At 41.6% G+C, this 23,819-nt stretch overlaps 2 protein-coding genes across 8 annotated transcripts in view; one reads left to right on the forward strand and one right to left on the reverse strand.

The window, feature by feature from the left end:
* aplp1 (amyloid beta (A4) precursor-like protein 1) overlaps positions 1-7,721 on the reverse strand; it is a 49,367-nt gene extending 41,646 nt beyond the window's left edge. For 2 of the 4 annotated variants that reach the window (XM_058084141.2, XM_058084139.2), the window contains exon 1: positions 7,480-7,721. In XM_058084141.2, the coding sequence (XP_057940124.2) occupies positions 7,480-7,545 (66 nt within the window). In that variant the 5' untranslated portion in view covers positions 7,546-7,721. The remainder of the gene's footprint in view (positions 1-7,479) is intronic. The other 2 variants (XM_058084142.2, XM_058084140.2) reach the window with 1 other exon arrangement.
* st14 (ST14 transmembrane serine protease matriptase) overlaps positions 3,241-23,819 on the forward strand; it is a 30,905-nt gene continuing 10,326 nt past the window's right edge. Inside the window, exons 1-8 of one of the 4 annotated variants that reach the window (XM_058085532.2) lie at positions 8,416-8,442; positions 8,579-8,639; positions 16,256-16,403; positions 16,990-17,147; positions 18,773-18,843; positions 19,279-19,451; positions 21,659-21,694; positions 22,842-23,070. In XM_058085532.2, coding sequence (XP_057941515.2) covers positions 8,619-8,639; positions 16,256-16,403; positions 16,990-17,147; positions 18,773-18,843; positions 19,279-19,451; positions 21,659-21,694; positions 22,842-23,070 — 836 coding nt within the window. In that variant the 5' untranslated portion in view covers positions 8,416-8,442; positions 8,579-8,618. The other 3 variants (XM_058085533.2, XM_078798263.1, XM_058085531.2) reach the window with 3 other exon arrangements.

A 23,819-nucleotide genomic window follows, 5' to 3' on the forward strand; every position in this document is an offset into this window, starting at 1 on the left:
GTTTTTATCGGCTAATGCAGATATCATAGTGCTCTACATATAGGAGACAATCGGAGTTGGTGCAGTTAATAAAACAGTTTTCCGAATGAATAATTCAAGCCAAATCAAAGAGTGTACGTATGTGAATATGTAAAGATTTCACTGGACGCGGAGCATCTGGGAGCGTATACACGGCAGGGTTAATAAGCTCCCTCCGGGATGCTGCAGAGGGGTAAGAAGCTGGGAAGGGAGGAGACAAGACAAAGGGATTTTTCGGCACACTAGCTTGGCTGAGGAGGGGATGTAACGGGGCGGGGGGTGGGGGGGGGGGTATGAGGAGCAAAGGATGCGTGACAGGCGGGAGCTCAGACCTATCCACGGCCTTCAATAATTGATGCAGCCTCGATTCTGTTGCATCTTTATAGCAGTCGCTTTGCTGAATGTGCGCATTGGAATAACACATTTCTGTACAATTGGATGGAGACTATGTCGTTGTCTCAGTGGGGAACGCCACAGATGTTACATTTTATACGACTTTTCATCCAACTATAAATACAGACTCATGACAAAGATGGATCTATCCACTCTCCCCCGGCTGCTGGATCTAGACAGGACTGGTCTCCATTAGCATGCACTCCACCCTGCAACCCACATAACATTCTCCTACCACTTCTCTCTTTCACTCTACTCCATCTCTCAAATCATCCAATGTGCCAGAGCAGAACCTCTCTTTCACCAGTCAGCACTCAATCTATTTAACCGTGCACCCCCCCCCCCCCCTCTCCACCCTCCACCTCACCCAGACAAACATGGAGGACAAGTGTTATCACTGAACTGCAGGTGTTTTGAAAGGGTTCTACTTTAAAAGCTTCGACCGGCTGGACCAAACGTCTTGCTTCGCCCTTGAATTGAACCGTTTTGTGCAAGAAGAAGCAATGGCGGGTGTGAAGTCCCTTGTGCACCACCGGTATCTTTGCCCTGCAAGATGTCTAAGCTGCATGCGATCAGGATGGCGAGAGCACTGCTATTAATCCTTCTTGGAGAAAAGACATACACAAACATGTACAAAAGTGGTATAAGTGTATTCATTATAGGGAATTATAAGGTGCTCTGTTCACACTATTGGGGCCGATTGCTAAAGGATAGTGTGGTGGAGTGTGTGCATTCTGTGACTGGGGGGGTAGGGGGGGTCAGCATCCAGCAGGTGTCGCTGCAGTCTTTATATATACATATATGCATATATGTGCTTTAAAATGGTGGTTGACATGGACTCATCAGTGTTTTCTGCAATATATTTGTTAATAAATGACCATGTGGTTGGCTGCACGGTGGTTCAGTGGTTAGCGTGCAGGCCCCGGTGGACATCATTGCAGTGCCCTGACTGACAGCCATGGCGAATAAACGGCAATGCATGATAGGAAGTCATTAAAATACTTGTTTTACCTGTCTTGTATATTTCTTACCTACCTTTTTGGTGTTAAGTGGCTGTGTGAAGATTTTAGCATAAGGGTGACTTATTATAATCAATGATAATGACTTTTTTTTCAATATAATGTCCCATTACGGCTGCACGGCGAACAAAGTGGTTAGCATACAGGCCTCACAGCTAGGGGACCCAAGTTTAATTCCACCCTCGGTCATCTCTGTGTGGAGTTTGAATGTTCTCCCCGTGCATGCGTGGGTTTTTTTTACTCCGGTTTCCTCCCACATTCCAAAAACATGCTAGGTTAATTAGCGACTCCAAATTGTCCATAGGTATGAATGTGAGTGTGAATGGTTGTTTGTCTACGTATATGTGCCCTGTGATTGGCTGGTGAACAGACCAGGGTGTACCCCGCTGGGATCAGCTCCAGCATCCCCAACATGAGGATAAGCGGTATGGAAAATTAATCAAATAATTTCAAATAAATCTCCATTTTCTTTTTAACTTTCTCATGCACTCCAAATCATTATTAAAGTTGATGAAGTTGTTTTATAGCATGGGGTTTTAAATCAGCCTCTCACTGATTATGGCTTGCTTCCAATTAATCCACAGTCTATATGTGCCCTGTGATTGGCTGGCGACCAGTCCAGGGTGTAACCCTGCCTCTCGCCCGAAGTCAGCTGGGATAGGCTCCAGCAACCCCAGCGACCCTCGTGAGAATAAGCGGTAGAAAATGAATGAATGAATGGGCTGCACGGCGGCCAAGTGGTTAGTTCGCAGCCCTCACAGCTAGGAGACCCGAGTTAAAATTCAATTCCACCCTGCATGTTCTTCCCGTGCATGCGTGGGTTTTTCTCCGGGTACTCCGGTTTCCTCCCACATTCCAAAAACATGCTAGGTTAATTGAGTAAATAGAGTTTTACATTTACTAATGGAAAACTGTTATTTTTAAGGAACATATTTTAAAAAATAATATCTTGAGTATTATGCAAGTTAACTGAGCAACCACAGATATGTAATGATATGCATATGGCATTAAGTCGTAACAACATTTGAATCTGAGAACTGATATCCCAGCAAAACCTCATAAACCTCACTTATGACTTGTAATATGGGAAAAGCACAACTATTCCCACATTTGAACATTTCCTTTTTTTTTCCAGCACGGCTGTTTTTACTGTGACACTGCAAGTGGAAGCCAACATCTTCTGTGCTTATGTGTGTGTGTGTGTTCCCAAAGCTTGGAGGGGAAGCCAGATACAAAAACAGGAGGTAAGACATGTGATACAAAAACATGGTGCGTTTGATGCCCACTGGCACTCGGATATAGTAGAGAGTACCAAGCACACAGGAATCCATTAGTGGAACGCGATTATCTCTTGGCTGTAAAATTAATTAAGTCAGGATGGGACAGTGTGTGTGCCACTGCTGTGTGTGTGTGTGTGTGTGTGTGTGTGTGTGTGAGAGTAAGAGAAAAATCTGCTTGTCTCCCCAAATCCTCTTGTGTTAGTGTGCACTGAAAGGCAGATGATGTGGGAGGTGCATGACTGTGTATGTGGGGGGGCGCTTGTACGGTGACTATGTAGCGATATTGTGACTCACTCATTTTTATTTCATTTTCAGCCACTCTAAAATGTGCTCCCTGTCCCAATCCACTCCCCCCCCCCCCCCTCCGTCTTCCCGTGTGGAACATTATGCCTCTCTTCCGTCATGCTCAGGATGATGGGACACTTTGTCCTGATATGCCTCCACTCTAACTACGTCTACACTCTTTAATCTAATACACTATCACGCATTACAACCTCTTGTCCTTCTTAGGGTCACCAGTGAGCTGGAGCCTATCACAGTTGACATGAGGTACACCCTGGACACAAGAACCCAAAGTACACGCAAGTACACGGTTATTTTCATTCATTCATTCATTTTCTACCGCTTTTCCTCACGCTGGAGCCTATCCCAGCTGTCTTCGGGAGGCGTAGTACACCCGGGACTGGTGGCCAGCCAATCACAGGGCACATATAGACAAACAACCATTCACACTCACATTTATACCTATGGACAATTTGGAGTCGGTAATTAACCTAGCATGTTTTTGGAATGTGGGAGGAAACCGGAGTACCCGGAAAAAAACCACCCATGCACGGGGAGAACATGCAAACTCCACACAAAGATGGCCGAGAGTGGAATTGAACCCTGGTCTCCTAGCTGTGAGGTCTGCGCGCCAACCACTCGACGGTTATTTTCTTAGTTCATATTCGATTAAGCCCTAGACCAGCTGTGGGTGAGCAAACTGCGGCCCGTGGGACACATCAGGCTCACCAATCATCTTAATCCGACCCACTAGGCATTTTTTTTTTTAAACTTTTAACATAGAAAGTGTAACCAGCGATATAACTGGTGTGCTATTGTGGCATTGAGTTGCGAAAATAGCCTGGACAAAAAAAAGCTAAAAAAAACACCCATATATTTCCGCCGCAAGGCATGCTGGGCAACTTGTGGTACTCTTTTTCCCAACATCCCGCCATGTTTGCGTCATTTCGATCGCAAAATATGTGAACATAATAGCGTCAGCATAATGTTGGCTATCCAATGCTTTATTCTTCACAGTTCAGCTGGACTACCCAGCATGCCTTGTGGACATTTGGAAATAGTTTTAAGTTTGATTTACGTGATGTGTTAACTTTTTTTTTCATTGCACCGTGAGCAAGTAAGATGCCACCCATCTATATGTGGCCTCTCCGCCATTTTTTTAAACCAACTGTGGCCTGTGAGTCAAAATGTTCGCCCGTCGTTGCTCTAATCGGATCAAATCTGTATATAGCCTTTTTTCTTTTCTTAATGTGCCAATAAAAAACAAAGCGTGGGCTTCAAATGGCCCCAGGGCTGTACTTTGGACACCCTTGCTGTTTACTGAAAGACAACAAATACATTAGTCCACTCCACTGATCCTGAATGGAGTCTGACATTTTGACATTGACACCCTCGTCCCTTTCTTCATTAATGTTGAACTAAATTGTCTCGATGGCCGTGAAGGTGATGATGCTTGTCACCTTCTCGGAGATGACCTTTCATTTTAGCATGAGCACCTCCATGTTGTGTTTCAAAGGCCGCAATGTCAGCAAAGTGACGCCATAACTGAACAACATGGCTACGGTCTGTGACAATGCCGGAATCTTCAAAGCGCTCTAATAAAATTAAATACCGCACCACAAAAAAAAGAGAGATCACCACAAATACGCCCCATTCACACATTTTTCAGCTGCATGCTGAGTAAATCAAGGCAAGCTGACACTTCTATTAGGACTAATACTTGGGGTAATCCAGCTAGCCGGCCCTCTCGCAGCGTAATCTTCAACATATAAACCTTCATGGGCAGGTCTTTGTGTGTGCCGCTGCTCCTCATCCTCCTCAGCGTCACAGTAATCCCTCTAAGGCTCTTAAACATGGCAAATTATTTAAGAATGAATCGCGACATGTCACCACTGTTACAGGCTCGCTGTGGAAGATAGCTAATAAATAAACATCCAACAGATCCTCTTTTTGGGGTATGGAAGACGGGCGACTGCGTTCATTCTTCATTTTGGGGGATTTATCTATCCGATACTCCTGTCATTCATTCCGCGACACAAGTAGGACATCAGACTGTGCTGGAGCCTATCCCAGCTGTCTTCAGTCAAGAGGCGGGGTATACCCTGGACTGGTGGCCAGCCAATCACAGGGCACATATAGACAAACAACCATTCACACTCACATTCATAACTATGGACAATTTGGAGTCGCCGAGTAACCTAGCATGTTTTTGAACATGCAAATTCCAACACAGAGATGGCCGAGGGTGGAATTGAACTCGGGTCTCCTAGCTGTGAGGCCTGCACACTAACCACTTGATCACCGTGTAGCCGTAATGGGACGTTATATTTAAAAAAATCATTATCATTGGTCATAATAAGTCATTTTTACGCTAAAATCTTCACACAGCCACTTAACACCCAAAAGGTAGGTAAGAAATATACATTAATTCACTCATGTATGCATTTTCTACCGCTTATCCTCACGAGGGTCGCGAGGGTGCTGGAGCCTATCCCAGCTGTCTTCAGGCATGAGGCGGGGTACACCCTGGACTGGTGGCCAGCCAATCACAGGGCACATATAGACAAACAACCATTCACACTCACATTCATACCTATGGACAATTTGGAGTCGCCGAGTAACTTAGCATGTTTTTGAACATGCAAATTCCAACACAGAAATGGCAGAGGGTGGAATTGAACTCGGGTCTCCTAGCTGTGAGGCCTGCACACTAACCACTTGATCACCGTGTAGCCGTAATGGGACGTTATATTTAAAAAAATCATTATCATTGGTCATAATAAGTCATTTTTACGCTAAAATCTTCACACAGCCACTTAACACCCAAAAGGTAGGTAAGAAATATACATTAATTCACTCATGTATGCATTTTCTACCGCTTATCCTCACGAGGGTCGCAAGGGTGCTGGAGCCTATCCCAGCTGTCTTCAGGCGTGAGGCGGGACCGGCCACCAGTCCACCCTGGACTGGTGGCCAGCCAATCACAGGGCACATATAGACAAACAACCATTCACACTCACATTCATACCTATGGACAATTTGGAGTCGCCGATTAACCTAGCATGTTTTTTGGAATGTGGGAGGAAGCCGGAGTACCCGGAGAAAACCCACACATCCACAGGGAGAACATGCAAATTCCAACAAAGAAATGGCGGAATTGAACTCAGGTCTCCTAGTTGTGAGGCCTGCGTACTAAACAAGTGTAACCACTTGTCCGCCATGCAGCCGTAAATGGAACGTTATATTAAAAAATATATAATTATAATTGATTATAATAAGTCACCCTTACACTAAAATCTTCACACAGCCACTTAACACCCAAAAGATAGGTAAGAAATATATAAGACAGTTAAAACAAAGTATTTTAATGACTTCCCATCATGCATTGCCGTTCATTGGCACTACAATGATGTCCACCGGGGTGGTGGTGATGGTGGTGGTGGGCGGGGGCTACTAGGGGTCCATGCCCCCATTTTGTGGCCTTTAAAAAAACACACACGCACAAAAGTAAGCGGCAGAAGAAGGTACAAGTGAAACAATTCCTTTTCAAATATCAATAAAAAAATAATCAGTACGTCCCAATAAAATATGTATCTTTTGTTGCTAACAGTTTTTTTATATGGTCATAAAATTGCGACGTCTCACTAATGTCCCTACCATGATAGAAAGTTGCTTATACTATACTATATTTACCGTATATGTACGTATAAATAAGATGGTTACCACAAATACACAAACCTATGTATTAAAGACATGACCTCCTTGGAGGAGGTAATAAAGGTAGTGTGCATCCAGCATCGGGCCTGCTGTAAGTACAGACAAGATGGGAGCGAGGTCGAGGCGGACCATTGAGCTGCAGTTTCTCTACTTCATCCCGTCTCTACATATCGATGAAGATGGATGCCTAAAGGTCGACCCCATGCAGGCTCTCTCAGAGTACAGCATCCAATCTGGCAATATCTCTCATTTACCACAGTCTTTGAATGTCTCTTCTATCTTGGGGGGGAGGGGGGGACACAACATAGTGATTAAATATATCAAATATGCGTGACAGGCATTCATGCCAAGGAGGTGCAGGCTTCTCTCCCCCCACCCGATGCGAGCAGATGGGGAGAAAAGAGATGCTGTTTGATCTCCATCCTCCCACCATCCTCCATGTCAGATGCAGGCCTCTGCTTGACGCAGACAACCGAGCACATTTCATAATCTCTGTGCTGTCTGATAAATCACGACTATAAGATCATGTGTACATCTTAAAACAGCAAATTTTTAAATTTTGCACTGTCACATTTTTTTTCTCCGTGTGTGTGTGTGTGAATATGTTGTGTCATCACTCTTGTATGCATTCACTTAATTAAAACTCAGTACATGAACGTCAGCAAGACAACAAACTGCACATATGAGGATATAATACAATATTAACACTTCAATCCAATGCGGATTTTATTTTTTTTTTAAAGAATGGGATTGCGCCACAATGGTCTTACCTCGACGCTGCCACACGCGTAAAAGGACATCACAGCCAGTAAAATTGCAATTGCGAAACGTCCCATTTTGTTGTCCTTTCCTTTTGTTGTTATAAGGGTTTGTAGCGGCTACAGTAGAATTATTGAGTCCAACATAAGCTCAGTGGAAGTGATGCTCCTGAGATACCTCCTGCGAGCGTCTCTCTCCAGTCGCAGTCTGAGCTAGGATGTGGATCCGAACTCACAGAACCAAGCCCTGTTTCTGCGGCTATTTATCAACCGGCTTTATCATTGGCAGCTTGTGGCTTTACATTGATAAAGAGAGACATCTAGTGGCGATGAGTTGATACTGCAACATAATTTACCCACCTGCTGTCATTCACACTGAAAAATACAACATTATAATCACAATATCTGTCTAGAACTAAAACAATATGTCAATATTTTTATCACAAAACTAAATTTTAACAGTTAAGTTTTCTATATAGTGCCAATAGAATAATTATAATTAATAATAATATCGTAGCGAAAGTTTGCAAACGTTAGCATAAAAAAAGCAAGGGCGATACTGCAAATTGTGATATCGAACCTATACTATATATGACCAAAATAGCCCTCCTATGTCTAAGAACGTATTCTTTGAGTTTGTAAACAATATAAAATATTTACATATACAAACATCACATGTGACAACATCACTAGCACAAAAAAACATCATATTTGTGTTTCGATACACTTGGTATTGAAACAATTGATACTTGGATCTCTTCGGTGGCCTCTATTAAAACTAAACCGTGTTAATGCGCAATAAATATTCTACCCTCTCTATGCATGTTATTTCTAAGCGAATGAACCGCATATTAAAACATTAACCAAACTATAAGCACATCGTAGATGAGTATTTAGCTTTAGCTTAAAACATATAGCATTTAGCAGGTATTTGGGGGCGTGGCTTATGACAAAGGTGTGTAAGGAAGATAAGAGGTGTGTTTTTTTTTGGTGTTCCCAAGCCTGCGTCGACATAGGAAGTGATTGTTTGATTTGTTATTTGTTTTACTTCTTGTTAAATGCTGTTAACTCTTACAGACAATTTTGTAATTCTATATTTTCCCCCAAAAAGTGTCGAATAAGGAGGAAAGTGGTTCGTATATCCTTTGACGATGTATGCCGCCAGATACGACGTGAGTTCATCCACCTACATTACCTTCTCTTTCAAATGTAATGCCATTGAGTTTATACAGCCTACAAAAAATGGAAATGTAGCAAAAATATATACTTATGAAGGTCTCATTTTGCCATAAAAGTACCGTGTTGTTGCACATTTGATGTGGTGGGCCTTGTCAGGCGGCAGGAGTGTTAATTGAATGATACAGTATATACTAAACCTAATGTAAAAAATAATAATAATTAACTATGAAAATCAGCCTTGATTGCTTAATATGTGTCACAATGAGTCAGCATGGACACCCACCCCCACGGCTGGGAAACAATTTTGACAAACGCGGCTCTGTAGTGCAGAACATTAGTTCAGCTAAACCGCCGTTTCCACTTGGACGCATTTCACTGTAGCACATACCTGTCAGCGGAAGTAAAAAAAAAAACTGTCCACGGAAGAGAGCTACCTCTGGCTCCATCACTGGCACTACTGTGCGGATTGATACTGAATTATCGATACCTCCGTAACCAGATCTTAATGCTCTCAAATCGATTCTCAAATCAATATATTAATACTCCTGGCCATTTGAGGTAATGTTTATAATGATGATGAACATAATGGAAATTAACAAAATTATTAAGATCTTGTCTAAATAATACTTGGTTGTTGGGAACTATATTATAGTGAATTGGGTAAGCGTAGAAACACACTGTTCAGTGAGTCGGTTGAAACGTCATGAATTGTTAATTAGCTTAAATTTTTATAGTAGTTCTTAATAATAATGATTAATTTGTTGTTTTTGAAATGTGTGTATATTTTCCCTTTTTTGTATGAAACATAATTCTCACATATTTGACATGGTTTTGCCCTGTTTGTTGTATATTAGCTAGGCTATATTGTGTACATCTAAGTGTTTTCAAGCATAAAAACGTTCTAAATGTACTAAAATGCAATTACAGTTTAAGGCAATACAAAACATTAATGAACTGCCACTAAGTGTAACTATAATAACACACACTAGACTTAATCGCCGGTGACAGACATTTATTACCAGTTTGAATTATCACATAACAGACACAATATCATAACACAATAGCATAACAGTAGTAACACGGATCATCATAATAATAACAGAGATTGTGGCTTCACTTACTTCACTTAATACAGTCATCCCTCCCTTTGAACATCACATTGTCACTATATCAAGGTATTTCAAAAGTTAAATGATTACTGTTTAATGGTTGAATACAGCTTATTATTGGTTTAAAAAAATTAAGCACATTGTACTGAGTCTTGGCCTAAAGTAAGCATTTTCAAGCATAAAAATGGCTTAATGGACTAACTAAATGAAGTAAAATACAAGGCAGAAGAAGCATTGTAATAGTGAATGTAGTATTCTACATTCCCCACTAGGTGTCACTTTTCAGTGACATTGCACGTTTATATTACTGTCTATCCCGACAGGTAGAATAATAATAATCAAGATACTGTTGGGGCCATTACCTACGACAAGCTAACCATTCTGAACCTTGGACATCACTTCCTGTCCTCCACACATTTGCCCCCCCGCCACAGAGAACACATTTACTGTGCTACACTAAAGCGGTTTTGGTTTAGTGTTTGCCACAGATTATTAATACACCCTTAAACATCAGTGGTTAGCTTGGCCAAAGGTGAGCTTTTCCTTCCAAAGGCTTATTAATGTTTACAAGACTTTGCACAGTGCTCCTCTGCACTTCCTTTAGGGAAGTAGTACTTTTACATAACATTCTTTAGTGTTAAATATTTTACAGAATCTACATTCTTGTTTTGAAGTTCCATGTCTTGCAACTCAAAGGGCTGCATCGTCAGGTATTTGACACAATCAGATTACCAAGCATGTTCTCACTTGATCCCCCTCTTCCTTGTTTCTGTTGTAAAACGGGAACAAAACCAAGAAAAATCTCAAGCAAAGGAACGAGCTGTTAACTTTGTTAGGTATACCTACACGATCTAATGAGATCCAGTGGAAGTCAAAAATGCATTTTATTTATTACAATAATGGCAAGAACCGCACTGCATCATAATGAAAGATGATTACCATTTACAATTGAAATAGTATAGATAAAATATACCAAATGCCTGCTGATATTTATTAGATTGTATCTACAGTATACATACTGTACATGCATCTGTGCTGCCTTGGTATGGCGCTCTATGGTCATCTATTTATGCATTTAACTCTGTTAACTTTGCAAGTTTTCTGACTACTAGTTTGTGGCATAACAAGTAGTTTTGTGTTTTTTCCTTTTTCCGCTAATTGAAGTGTGTCTCTGTCAGACGAGACGTTCATTAGTCTGCTGAGATGTAAGGGAAGGAGACAGTTTCTTTAGATAATTAGGCAAACTTGAAAAGAAGGTGTTCAGCACCCTCACTGCAGAATGAAGGACGACGAGGTATGTCAGATTCTGTTTACTGAACCCCCCCCCCCCCGCTTTTTTTTTTGATGTTGACAAACTTATGCTCCACACTTAAGTAAGGAGACGATGAGTTTTAATGTATGTAATGTAATGCTATTTATTTATGTGATGTGTATGAAACAAACACAAGCACAACAGATGACCACGGAATTTGTGAAAGCATAACGGGAAGGAAATATGAATACCAGCAATACACTTCAAAAGTCTCAGAAAAGCAGCAATTAATACAGACTCACCATTAGTATTGAAATAGTTCCAGGATGCTGGCCACTGGTGCATATAGTAAAGTTTGCCACTGTCAACAACTGTACAGAAAGTTGACAGCACCTCATCATTTTTAATAACTACTGACGCACAATTATTTTTTTCAAGCCCACACCGATAGCCATCATCACAATTAACAAAATATTTAAAAAAAAGCATTGGCTCAGAAGTACAAACTGTGGCTGCAAGGTGGTACCTTCAATTATGATAAATACTTAATAAACTACTTGCACTTTTCAAACGCTGCAGCGATAGGAACAAGCACCAGGCATCGTAGGGATGCTGGCGTTTTAGGTGGCTGATACGGTTTGATGAGTTTTTTTCCCCCTCATTGTGGAATGAAAAATGCTTTTTTAAAATTGGTTATCGGATGTTATAGGATTTATGACATCATAAAATTCCTCATATCATCATATAATTATTATGCACCCCTATTAATAATACTCCTTGACTCCTGCTTTAATCAACATTAGATTATACGTCAATATACGATGTCATATTTCCCCCTGTTTGCATAATCCAAAAACAACCCATTTCCACAAACATTGTAGAGCAGGGGTGGGCAAATATTTTGGCTCATGGGTCGCATTGAGTTAACAAAAATGTTTTTTTTTTATGCTTATAATTTTCCTTGAATTATTTGTCGAATTGTATCTGTAAAAGTGATATACAATCAGCTGTATGTTCTCATGTCCCTTTTTTCAGGAGCACTTTAAACATCAGACCACATCAAACTATGTTACAGTTTTGTTGTTGTTTTTTTTTTTTTTTTACTAAATAAGACATCCGACTTGCAAGTCATGTTGCCAGTTTGTATGTTAAAAGTTGAAATACTTAGAAAGCAACTGGCGGGCCGGATTCAAACACTTGGTGGGCCGCATGTGGCCCCGGGCCGTGGTTTGCTCACCTTGTCGAGGGATAAAGCTGAATATGCTTAAATGATGATTGAATATTAATCCAGGCTGCACGACGACCAAGTGGTTAGCGCGCAGGTCTCACAGCTCGGAGACCTGAGTTCAATTCCCCCCTTTTGTGGAGTTTGCATGTTCTCCCTGTGCATGCGTGGGTTTTCTCCGGGTACTCCGGTTTCCTCCCACATTCCAAAAACATGCTAGGTTAATTAGCGACTCCAAATTGTCCATAGGTATGAATGTGAGTGTGAATGGTTGTTTGTCTATATGTGCCCTGTGATTGGCTGGCGACCAGTCCAGGGTCTTTCACATGAAGACAGCTGGGATAGGCTCCAGCACCCCTGCGACCCTTGTGAGGATAAGCGGTAGAAAATGAATGAATGAATGAATGAATATTGATGCATGGTAGTTTGGTTTGATCTTGGTGGAGGTGTGTACTTGTTTTTGTAAAGGGAGTATTTTGGTGCAATTGTGTATTGGAACAGGTAAGCGATAAAGGGGAGAAAAAAGGGGCTTCTCTCTGACTAAAATGGATGGGTTTCTGCAGTATTAGCAGTGCTCAGAAGAAGAACGCTTCAAGTCGTTGAATGTGGGATAATATCTCTTTCTCGGAGTGAAGAATGGGGCATGATGAAGTTTGCTTAATGGTTTTATTAAGCTGTGATTAATTGATGGAGGAGGGGGCTGATATAGCGAGAGCCCCCTGGAGCACTGGCTGACCCCATCTCTAAAGAGTTCCCTCATTCTGGTCCATGATTGCTGTTTGAGATTCCACTTAGACAGCGTGTGCGGAAGCCAGCGCCGAGTAAGAATAGGCCTTAATTGCCATGAGTTATCATCGAGACTCATGTAATTGAGCCCCCATCGCAAGGGGCAGCCCATCTGACAAATTGATTTAATACCAATGCGGTTCTCCATCCCTAATGGCACTCGGGCTTCTTCGCTCATCTGCTGCAGGCGCTGAATTCATTGTGTGTTGATTACTAGCCGGTCAGCAGCCTTTCTCTGCGTCCGCCCACTTGAGAGAGAGCTCCACATCGGGCATACATCCAGTATCGACACACACATAACTGTCAAGCACTGCGCTCATGTTCCATCCCTCATTGGTCAGGCAGCGTCTGAAGGCATGCTCATGATGAAGTGAACGTGGGATCTTCTGCCACAATACTGAACAGGTTTGACCGGTCTTGCAAACATATACACACTGCTTGTTACTGCTTGTTGCTCTCGCAATGCTAACGCATATCATTTACCCTTTTTTTTTTTAACTCCACATTGTGTCATAGTTCAGCTTTGCACTGCGCTAATTTGAATGAGGTTAACCCTAGTGAAGCATATTCAACCAAGTACAATGAAACATGTAGTGTTCCATGATGCTGTGGAACATAAAGGATATTCTTTATCCATCCGGGTCTGGGAAGTCTTAGTCAGGAAACACAGATTCTCCAGTCCCCGCATACCTCTTCCAGTTCCATTGGGAGGACACCACGGTGTTCCCAGGCCAGCTGTGAGACATAATCACTCCAGCGTGTCCTGGTCCTAGGTCTGCCCCAGGGTCTTCTCATGGCTGGGCATGCCCGGAACACCTCATCAGGGAGGCGTTCAGGGAGCAGCGGCTCTACTCTGAGCCCCTCCCGGGTGACTGAGCTATAATTCATTAATTCATTCATTTTCTACCGCTTATCCTCAAAAGGGTCGCGGGGGTGCTGGAGCCTATCCCAGCTGTCTTCAGGCGAGAGGCGGGGTACACCCTGGACTGGTGGCCAGCCAATCACAGGGCACATATAGACAAACAACCATTCACACTCACATTCATACCTATGGACAATTTGGAGTCGCTAATTAACCTAGCATGTTTTTGGAATGTGGGAGGAAACCGGAGTACCCGGAGAAAACCCACGCATCCACATGAAAATTCCAACACAGAAATGGCCGAGGGTGGAATTGAACTCGGGTCTCCTAGCTGTGAGGCCTGCGTGCTCACACTTAACCGCTGTGCAGCCGCAATGGGACGTTATATTAAAAAATATATAATTATCATTGATTATAATAAGTCAAGACGGGTAAAACAAGTATTTTAATGACTTCCTATCATGCATTGCCGTTCATTAGCCATGGCTGTCAGTGGTTAGCGCGCTGTGAGGCCTGCGCGCTAACCACTTGTGCAGCCCTACCGAGCTATAATATGAAATTATATTTACTTCGAGATGTTTCATGAGGGCCGAGGTGGGACTGCAGGGTTCTGTTTTTCTATGAGCGAGAAACCACGACTGTCCTTAACAGCTATTTAGCATCCTGCTTCGTGATAAATGGCAATCGAACAGACAGATAAGAATGTACAATAACACTCCACAGTTTACTGTTGATAATGTTAACATTTGTAATAGTGATTAAATACATCAATCGTTTCTCGATAACGGTATTTTTTAATGCCGTTACTCCCAGCACTGGTGATAAATGTTGACTATACAGTATAGCATCTGGGTGCTAATTGCAAATTGACATAAAACAACAGGCATAAAATCGTGGACATAAAATAATAGGTCACAGGTTAGATGTTGTGTCGTATAAATTACCTTTTAAACAACATCCCATTGCCGAGTTCCAAGACTGTTGACATAATCCACTCTTTTACTGTATGTGATAAACAACGTTACAAAGTGACCTGTTTAGTTAATGTGCATTATACAGGGTCACGCAAAATGATATGACACATTTGTAGGTTAAATAAAAGGCAAATAAAGTAAAGTAACAACAAATTTTACATATAATGCCATTCTGTTCAGTTCTGGGGGTGCGAGGTTGGCTTGTTGATTTTGTTTTCAATGCAGATCCAGTAGCTCGGAAGGAGGTAACCCATAACAAGATGGTGTTTGACTCTGGTACTGGATCATGTCTACCAAGATTGAAGTGCAAACGGAATGCTGTAGGTTAAATAAAAGGCAAATAAAGTAAAGTAACAAAAATTGTACATATAATGCCATTCTGTTCAGTTCTGGCGGTGCAAGGTTGGCCGGTTGATTTTGTTTTCAATGCAGATCCAGCAGCTCTGAAGTCGGTACCACATAACAAGATGGTGTTTGAAGCTGGTACTGGATCATGTCTACCAAGATTGAAGTGCAAACGGAATGCTGTAGGTTAAATAAAAGGCAAATAAAGTAAAGTAACAACTAATTTTTACATATAATGCCATTCTGTTCAGTTCTGGCGGTGCGAGGTTGGCCGGTTGATTTTGTTTTCAATGCAGATCCAGTAGCTCTGAAGTAGGTAACCCATAACAAGATGGTGTTTGACTCTGGTACTGGATCATGTCTACCAAAATTGAAGTGCAAACGGAATGCTGTAGGTTAAATAAAAGGCAAATAAAGTAAAGTAACAACTAATTTTTACATATAATGCCATTCTGTTCAGTTCTGGCGGTGCGAGGTTGGCCGGTTGATTTTGTTTTCAATGCAGATCCAGTAGCTCTGAAGTAGGTAACCCATAACAAGATGGTGTTTGACTCTGGTACTGGATCATGTCTACCAAAATTGAAGTGCAAACGGAATGCTGTAGGTTAAATAAAAGGCAAATAAAGTAAAGTAACAAAAATTGTACATATAATGCCATTCTGTTCAGTTCTGGTGGTGCGAGATCGGCCGGTTGATTTTGGTTTCAATGCAGATCAAGTAGCTCTGAAGTCGGGAACACATAACAAGATGGTGTTTGGCTCTGGTACGGGATCTTGTCTACCAAGATTGAAGTGCAAACAGAATGCTTGTTGTGTTGCAGTTACAGATTTGTTTTCTTTTGATAAACGTTTCCACAATGAAAGCGCCATGCTCACTAGTCCAATTCATGACAGCCACTGTAAAAAACGAAAAACAATAGCATTATATGTACTTTTCAAAAATAAAAACACTTTTTTGTTTCTTTACTTTATATGCGTTTTATTTAACCTACAAATGTGTCAGATCATTTTGCCCTTCTTCATGCTCATCAGTCTCTGTTTTATTCCTTTCCATCAGGGCCAGAGCGATCGCCATGAGCGGATCGACTTCCTAACCAGCAAAGAGAAAGCCCATTCCAAGCGGAAGCTCTGGGCTGTGTTGGGGGTTCTATTGGCGCTCCTCATCCTCGCTGCTGTAGCTGCTTTCCTAATTTGGCTGTTTGTCTGTGAGTGCTGTTGAAAGCTTTCTTCATTATATTCCTTTGTATAGTTCTCAAGTGCCCCACTATGCTTTTATGAACATCATGAGAGCATTCTTTTTTTTTGCATAAATCAAAGTTATTCTTTGTAGGATTTAATAAGGTGTTTGAAGTGTTTACTCCAGCATCGTGTGCTCCTGCAAAGAAGAACCTAACATCAAAATCGGTGTTTATACTTGCTGTGAAAGCTCTTTGACAGGCGACTGTTTAAGTGGCTTGTTTGGATGTTTTTGATTTCCCATTAGTGTTCGCTCAAGTGACAGCCTTGACTTTCTCCTTTGAATAATGCTAAGAAATAAAAAAAAAAAACGGCAGTACGTGACATAGTTCCCTTGTCATTTCCACACGCACGTTCTTACGAAAAGCCCTCTGAAGTCTTGATTAGCAGTCTCTCGTAGGAGGCGTTTTATCTGTCCGCTCAACTTGAGATCAAACCGTGCGGCTTTAAAAATAGGGTTTCGCTTGAAAAATGTCTTCTGTCATCTAAAAGGCAACAAAACTGACTTGACGTTCAAATGCAGTCTTTTTTTTTTTTTTTCTTGTCACATTCAAGTTAAGGATGCCGAAGAAGCCAGTCTCAGTCACAATCGCGTCCCTGCTAAACTGGTGTTCAGCGGTCACATGAAGCTGCCCGATCTCAAATACAACGAGAAGCTGGAGGACACCGGCAGCCGTGAATTTGAAGCCATGGCAGAACAACTGGAGGCTGTTGTGAGTTGGATGCTGAAAGATGGTGTGGCCGATGCAATTCGGACAAGGAAGCTAAAACACTACACTGTATTTACTGTAGTTCCGGAGTGTTCACATTTTAACAGTGTGGTGCTGGGGTGTCCAAACTCATACAGAAAAATTGAAGGATGTGGGGCGGCCATAACTCAAGTTACGCCCAGACATGCAACATTCCTCTTTATTATCCCGATAATGGATAAACTAAATCAGATGTTTATACTACAAAAGTTAGTTGCATGTGGTTATCGCGCAGGCCTCACAGCTAGAAGACCCAAGTTCAATTCCACCCTTGTGTGGAGTTTGCATGCGTGGGTTCTCATCTTGGGTTTTATGAATGTGAGTGTGAATGGTTGTTTGTCTATATGTGCCCTGTGATTGGCTGGCCACCAGTCCAGGGTGTACCCCGCCTCGCCCGAAGACAGCTGGGATAAGTTCTAGCACCCCCACGCGCCCCTTGTGAGGATAAGCGGTAGAAAATGAATGAATGTCCGATAACATATCTGCAAGCCCCCCCCCCCCCCCCAACCTCTTGATTGTGCAGTAATTACAATTTAATTTACTACTTTTTCTTTTTCTATGTTGTCTGTAAGTACGGAAGTACGCAAATTGTACGCAATCTGTATTCAGCACAGTTGCTTTAAATTGAATATTGCTAAATATTTGTAGGAGGGATCTCAGTCGTAGTAAATAATTCCGCACTGTTGCTAAGTGTCAGTTAGCTCATGTGGCTAAACATGTTTAACCAGTTCCACAACTATGGCACAACACAAGCTTCTTTTCAACACTTACCACCACTCTCTCATAAATCAATCAATCAAATACAGTCATTAAAGAATGACTCTGCAATAATGCTGACATGCATCTAATATCATCATGAGCAGGTTAGTAGTAGTATGTGTTCTCATTGAAACTATTTTTATATTATCCCACCTTTTCTATTAAAATGCTATTAATATCTTCAGGGAAACATTACAATTGAATGCATCACATAATCAGTTCACAGTTCCACATGTCCAAAAGGAGTAGGAAGAAGCACAGCTTATTAAATCCTACCCCTCCATCTGGTACTTTTACAATCAGTAACTGTTACATTTGTTCACTTCCTGCTTTCCTAATATAGTTAAAGTTTTTATTTAAAATTTTTTAAATTTCATTCATTGATTCATTTTCTACTGCTTTTTCCTCACGAGGGTCGCGGGGGCGTGCTGGAGCCTATCCCAGCTGTCAATGGGCGAGAGGCGGGGTATAGACAAACAACCATTCACACTCACATTCATACCTATGGACAATTTGGAGTCGCTAATTAACCTAGCATGTTTTTGGAATGTGGGAGGAAACCGGAGTACCCGGAGAAAACCCACGCATGCACGGGGAGAACATGCAAACTCCACACAGAGATGGCCGAGGGTGGAATTGAACCCTGGTCTCCTAGCTGTGAGGCCTGTGCACGAACCACTTGTCCATCCTGCGGCCCCAAGATACATTTTGTAATATAGACATCTGATTTAGTTTACCACTTTTTATGTTATCCCGCCTTTTCTATTAAAATGCTATTAATATCTTCAGGGAAACATTATCTTTCCTTAATGTTTTTTTTCTCTTCGCAGCTGGAGGAAAATATCAAGAAGGATGAATTCCTTTCTACATACTATACTAAGTCTGTGGTCACAGCATTCAGGTACTGTTTGGGGTTTGGGGAGGGTAATTATTGTGTAAATGTTGAAAGAGAAGGATGCAGCCCTACCCCCCCCCCCCCCACCCTGCTTTCAATCTGTCACTTTAAGTGTATGATAGCATCTAGGCTGCTTTTGTACTTTATGTTAATTCTCTAAAGCTACAGTAAGTTTGGCGTCAACACAAACAAATAAACCAAAGTGTTGACATAAGCACGTAGAAATGACTGCAAAAGTTTATTCGATGAATGTGTTGTTTTGGTCATTTTCTATTGGCACTATACAGCATAGTCGCTGCTAGATGGCAGCATCGGCATGAGATTCCTGTAGCTTGATTTATTCATTAATTTTGTCTCTTTATTGGCGATCCAATTCCCCGACTAATCCGCACTTCCTCCCAAATCTTTAAACTTGCCGCACTTTCTCCCTGCTTACCCCAGCGAGGGCGTGATAGCTTACTATTGGTCCCAGTTTGACGTCCCAGTGGAGGACCTCGAGTTGGTGCCGGAGCTTTCTGAAGAGCTGGTGTTGGAGACTTTGGAAAATGGAATAAAAGATCAGCAAAGACGGAGGACCAAGGGCCAGCTGAAGATCAGTGAAATCACAGCCACATGTGAGTATTAGCAGCAACTCAGTGCAAAAAAACCCAAAAAAAACAGCAGCCTTCATGTTTTAGATTGACATTGTGACTTTTAATACACAAGTCAGTGAGTTGGATGAGTTTGACCTTATAGACCTTCAGCTTCCTGATGTGCACATTTGTCCAGGTTGCACTCTGATTGGAATGATTCACGTGTAACCAAAAAAATCAATGCTGTTGGAGTCTTTAAATACAGCACACATTTGCTGTAGCATTTTGTCAATAAGCTAATAGAATGTTGCAATGTAATTTTGCCTATCTGGGGTTCTATTACTATTTGGAAATTTCAATTTCAAACAATTTATGTATCCCCGGGAGACAATATAAAAGGCACAGGACAAGAACAATTGGAACATTGGGCAATAAAACAGATACACAAAGTTATTCAATTTAAAATGAAAATAAAAAAAATAAAATGGGGTTGTGCAATATCTGGACCGGGAGGGGTGGAATATACCTCCACAATAGAGACCTCCACAATATAGTATCTGCAAGGACAGGGGTGTCCAAAGTGTGGCCTGAGGGACATTTACGGCCCCCACTTGTTTTGTTTTTTTGGACCTTGGCACATTCTAAACATACAATTTAAATAAGAAAACTAAACATAAAAAATAGAGAAATAACAAAAACAACTATTTTGATTAAGTTGCTGTGTGATGATTTTAGTGTTCTTTGCAAGATGATACTGTGAGACCTCCTGAGGTTTCCAATAGGTTGACAAGCTCGTTATGAGTGATTGGCTCAAGACAAATAAATTTCTGTCCCGCAGTGGAGATATGACAGAAAATAATGAAGAACCACAGGTTTAGAAAATCCTTTGGTTTTTCAGTATGTGGCCCAGAGTGGAAATGTTTTGACACATCTGAGAGCCCTTACCCCGGGTAGTCGAACTTTTATTAATTGTCCTTAACCAGTGTTTACATCAGGGGTGTCAAGTTGGCAGAGTCCAAATGATTTGGAGTGCATGAGAAAGTGCCAAAAGCTATGTGGGTCCCTTTGCCCATGTGGTCATTTATTAGCAAGTCTATTGTAGAACACAGACACACATAACCAATATTGTAATATTTAAAAGGTGCAAACTTCACTATCCATCCATCCATCCATTTTTCTCCGCTTATCCGGGTCCGGGTCGCGGGGGCAGCAGTCTTAGTAGGGAAGCCCAGACTTCCCAGAGCTCCACCGGGAGGACACCAAGGCGTTCCCAGGCCAGCTGTGAGACATAATCCCTCCAGCGTGTCCTCGGTCTGCCCCGGGGCCTTTTTCCGGCTGGGCATGCCTCACCAGGGAGGCATCCGGGACGCATCCGGACTAGATGCCCGAGCCACCTCAACTGACTCCTCTCGATGTGAAGGAGTAGCGGCTCTACTCTGAGCCCCTCCCGGATGACTGAGCTCCTCACCCTATCTCTTATCTGCAAACTTCTCAGTCAGAATAAATACAAGCCACAGCCACACAAAAATGGAAACTTGTATGTATAGCGTAGCCACTTGCTAGAAAGGAATCTCGACTCTATGACAGCAGTGTCAGCCCGCGTACGCGCCCGCTGTATTTGAGCCCTAACAGTCAGCAGATATAAAAGACCGAGAATGCGGAGCTGAATAAGCTCGCTGTCATCTCCTATCAGCATTGCAATTCTGTGCAGTATGCTTTGCATTAAAGAAGCTCACTTCCAGTTCTGCTGATAAGATGATAATGCATCCTGCAGGCCCTCTCTGCCTGTACTGCACCTGAGAGAGTGCATTCATACACTTTGGATCCTCTAATGCTATTAGCTGAGGCCTAGCCTGGAGAGGCACATTGTTCTTCATTCCTGTCTTCCTGCTATTCTCATTGCATTTGTCCACATCCTGGCCACTAGCCAAGAGCTGAGCTTGTGACTCAGAGCGGTTTGGCTCTTTTTTTAAAAAATGATTTCTGTGGGTATGATTTGATGTTTCTGTCGCAGTTACTCAGGGAGAGATGTATGGCTTGCTGCTTTAAGGCAAGGTGAGATGGACCAGAAAGAGCATAGCATCGCAGGTTTCCCTCAAGGCTGGGAGATGGAACAGTAAATGCGCAAACCTAAATATTTCAGGCTCATGCATCAAAATCTAGTTGCCTCCCAGCGTTAGTGGTGTATTCCAACCTTCCTTCTTGATTCGAACACATTCCCCTTCCCTTCTTTTTCTGTCTGTCTCCAGTCACTGACCCTCGCATGGCCAGGAACCCCCGAGCCCGTGAGTACAACCTGTTTCATTTGTAATAATTTCCCATTTGGCTGCAATATACAGTCTGATCTGTTTTACTCAAACCATAGTCAGGCTCAGGCCAGGTTATGACACCACCCCTCATTTCATTAGTCTTCTTTTGCATGAAACATTTCTATTTATTTGTTTCTGTGCATCCATATTTTTAAACATCTGCAGGATTTTTTTTTGTGAGATTCCTTCAAGGCTTATTTTATTTGAACATTGTTTTCGAGCCAATTGTCCATGTAACATTTAACATGGTGAAAAGTTCATGTTGTGTTTATGTAGGAACTTAGTACAGTGTCCTCATTTGATTGATTTCCTGTACAGCAAAGCCACTCACTGCTGAAGCAGGTTGCAGATATTTATAGTAATGGTAATGGTTTAATTTCATTTGAACATGCATCAGATTACAATTGAATGCATCCCATAATCAGTTCACAGTTCCACATGTCCAAAAGGAGTCGGAAGAAGCAAAGCTTATTAAATCCTACCCCTCCATCTGGTACTTTTACAATCAGTAACTGTTACATTTGTTCACTTCCTGCTTTCCTAATATAGTTTTTTTTTTAATAAAAAACATATTTTTTAATAAAAATAAATAAATATTTTTATTTGAGAAAAATAAATTAATTAAATAAATATATACATATTTTTATTTTTAATAATTTTTTAATATAGTTTGTTTTTTCAATTTAATTTATTTTTTTTAATGTTTGTCACATACCAAAGTACAAGGTTTAGCTTAAGTATTTTTATTTTTTATTTTTTTATCATGTACCTAAGTACAAGGTTTAGCTTAAGTATTTTTTTTTTTTTATCATGTACCTAAGTACAAGGTGATATGACCATCCAGTGACATAATGGGTACCATAGTAAGTGTCAATATAGTGATATGTATAGCACATCATGACTGGTTCAAGACTCTTCATCCTTGTATTTAGCAAACATCAACTGCTTGTATTGTTTCTTGAATTGGCTCATCGTTGTGCATTTAAGCCTTGGAGGAGGTCCACTGTTTGTCTTTAAAGGCAGAATTTGAAAAACAACGCTTGAACCGGATCTCCTTAGAATGTGCAAGTGTACTTAATGTGGCTCAAGAGCGTACGTGTCATGCCATCAATGTGATTCCCAGGGGAATGTTTCTTCCGACTGGAGGCTGAGCAAAAGGAATCGGAGTTTTCATCTCCGGGCTTCCCCAGCGGCTACCCCCCGAGGTCTCGCTGTCAGTGGCAAATCAGAACCTCTGCAACAAACGCCATTTCCATCACTTTCCCTTTCTTCCACGTGGAGGACGACTGCTCCGATGACTTTGTGGCCATTTATGATTCTTTAAGTCCAGATGACTCACAGGCGATCACAGAGTAAGTCGCAGTCGGGCTGTCCGTGGAATTGAAGTGCACAAATGAGACACATAAATAACAATCCATCACATGCTGAATGCTATTTTATGCCATTAAACTGACCATTTATTATGTCCGTACCTCACTCTCACTTGCTCTTAAACCTCCGTAGCATGATTTTTTAAAATATGGTTCATGCGGTATTAGTCTAATTTATTTATCCTTGAAGATCAGACAGACAGGAAATATAGTTCTACGGTATTCCCACAGGACAACCACAAGGAATCACGTTGTATTTGACTGAAACATTGCACAGGGATTTAGGGATAAAAGTTGTTTTGATGTGGGTGGAAAATACATTCCGCTTCATTCCTTTCACTTGCTTTGTGACTACAACTTTTTTTTTTTTTTCCCGCCCCTCTGGAGCCTTCAGCGCCGCATTTATTGTTAACGTTGGCGACCTGAGTGAGATTGAGTCGGCCTAAAAAGACCTTTGCTTACAAATCTATGAAGGGTGCCAACCTTAATCCTGCCACACCGCTGCGTGTAATTGCACTTTGTCTGTGGGGGGAAGGATGTGATTGTCAAAACGATTGCCATTGAATGCAACACTAGCTGTAACTGCAGGCAATCTCCCACTGAACAAATACATCTAATGTGTAATGTGCAACATTTTCATATGCTATTGAGTGATCAGCTGTTATTCAAGGTGACATGCAGCTTTATGAAAGCCGGGACATAATAGTCTTTAAAGATGTGATTTGCCACTC

This window comes from Doryrhamphus excisus, linkage group LG17, assembly GCF_037039965.1.
Source record: "Doryrhamphus excisus strain RoL-2023G ecotype Guam linkage group LG17, RoL_Dexc_Guam_v1.1, whole genome shotgun sequence".
Taxonomy (NCBI): Eukaryota; Metazoa; Chordata; class Actinopteri; order Syngnathiformes; family Syngnathidae; genus Doryrhamphus; species Doryrhamphus excisus.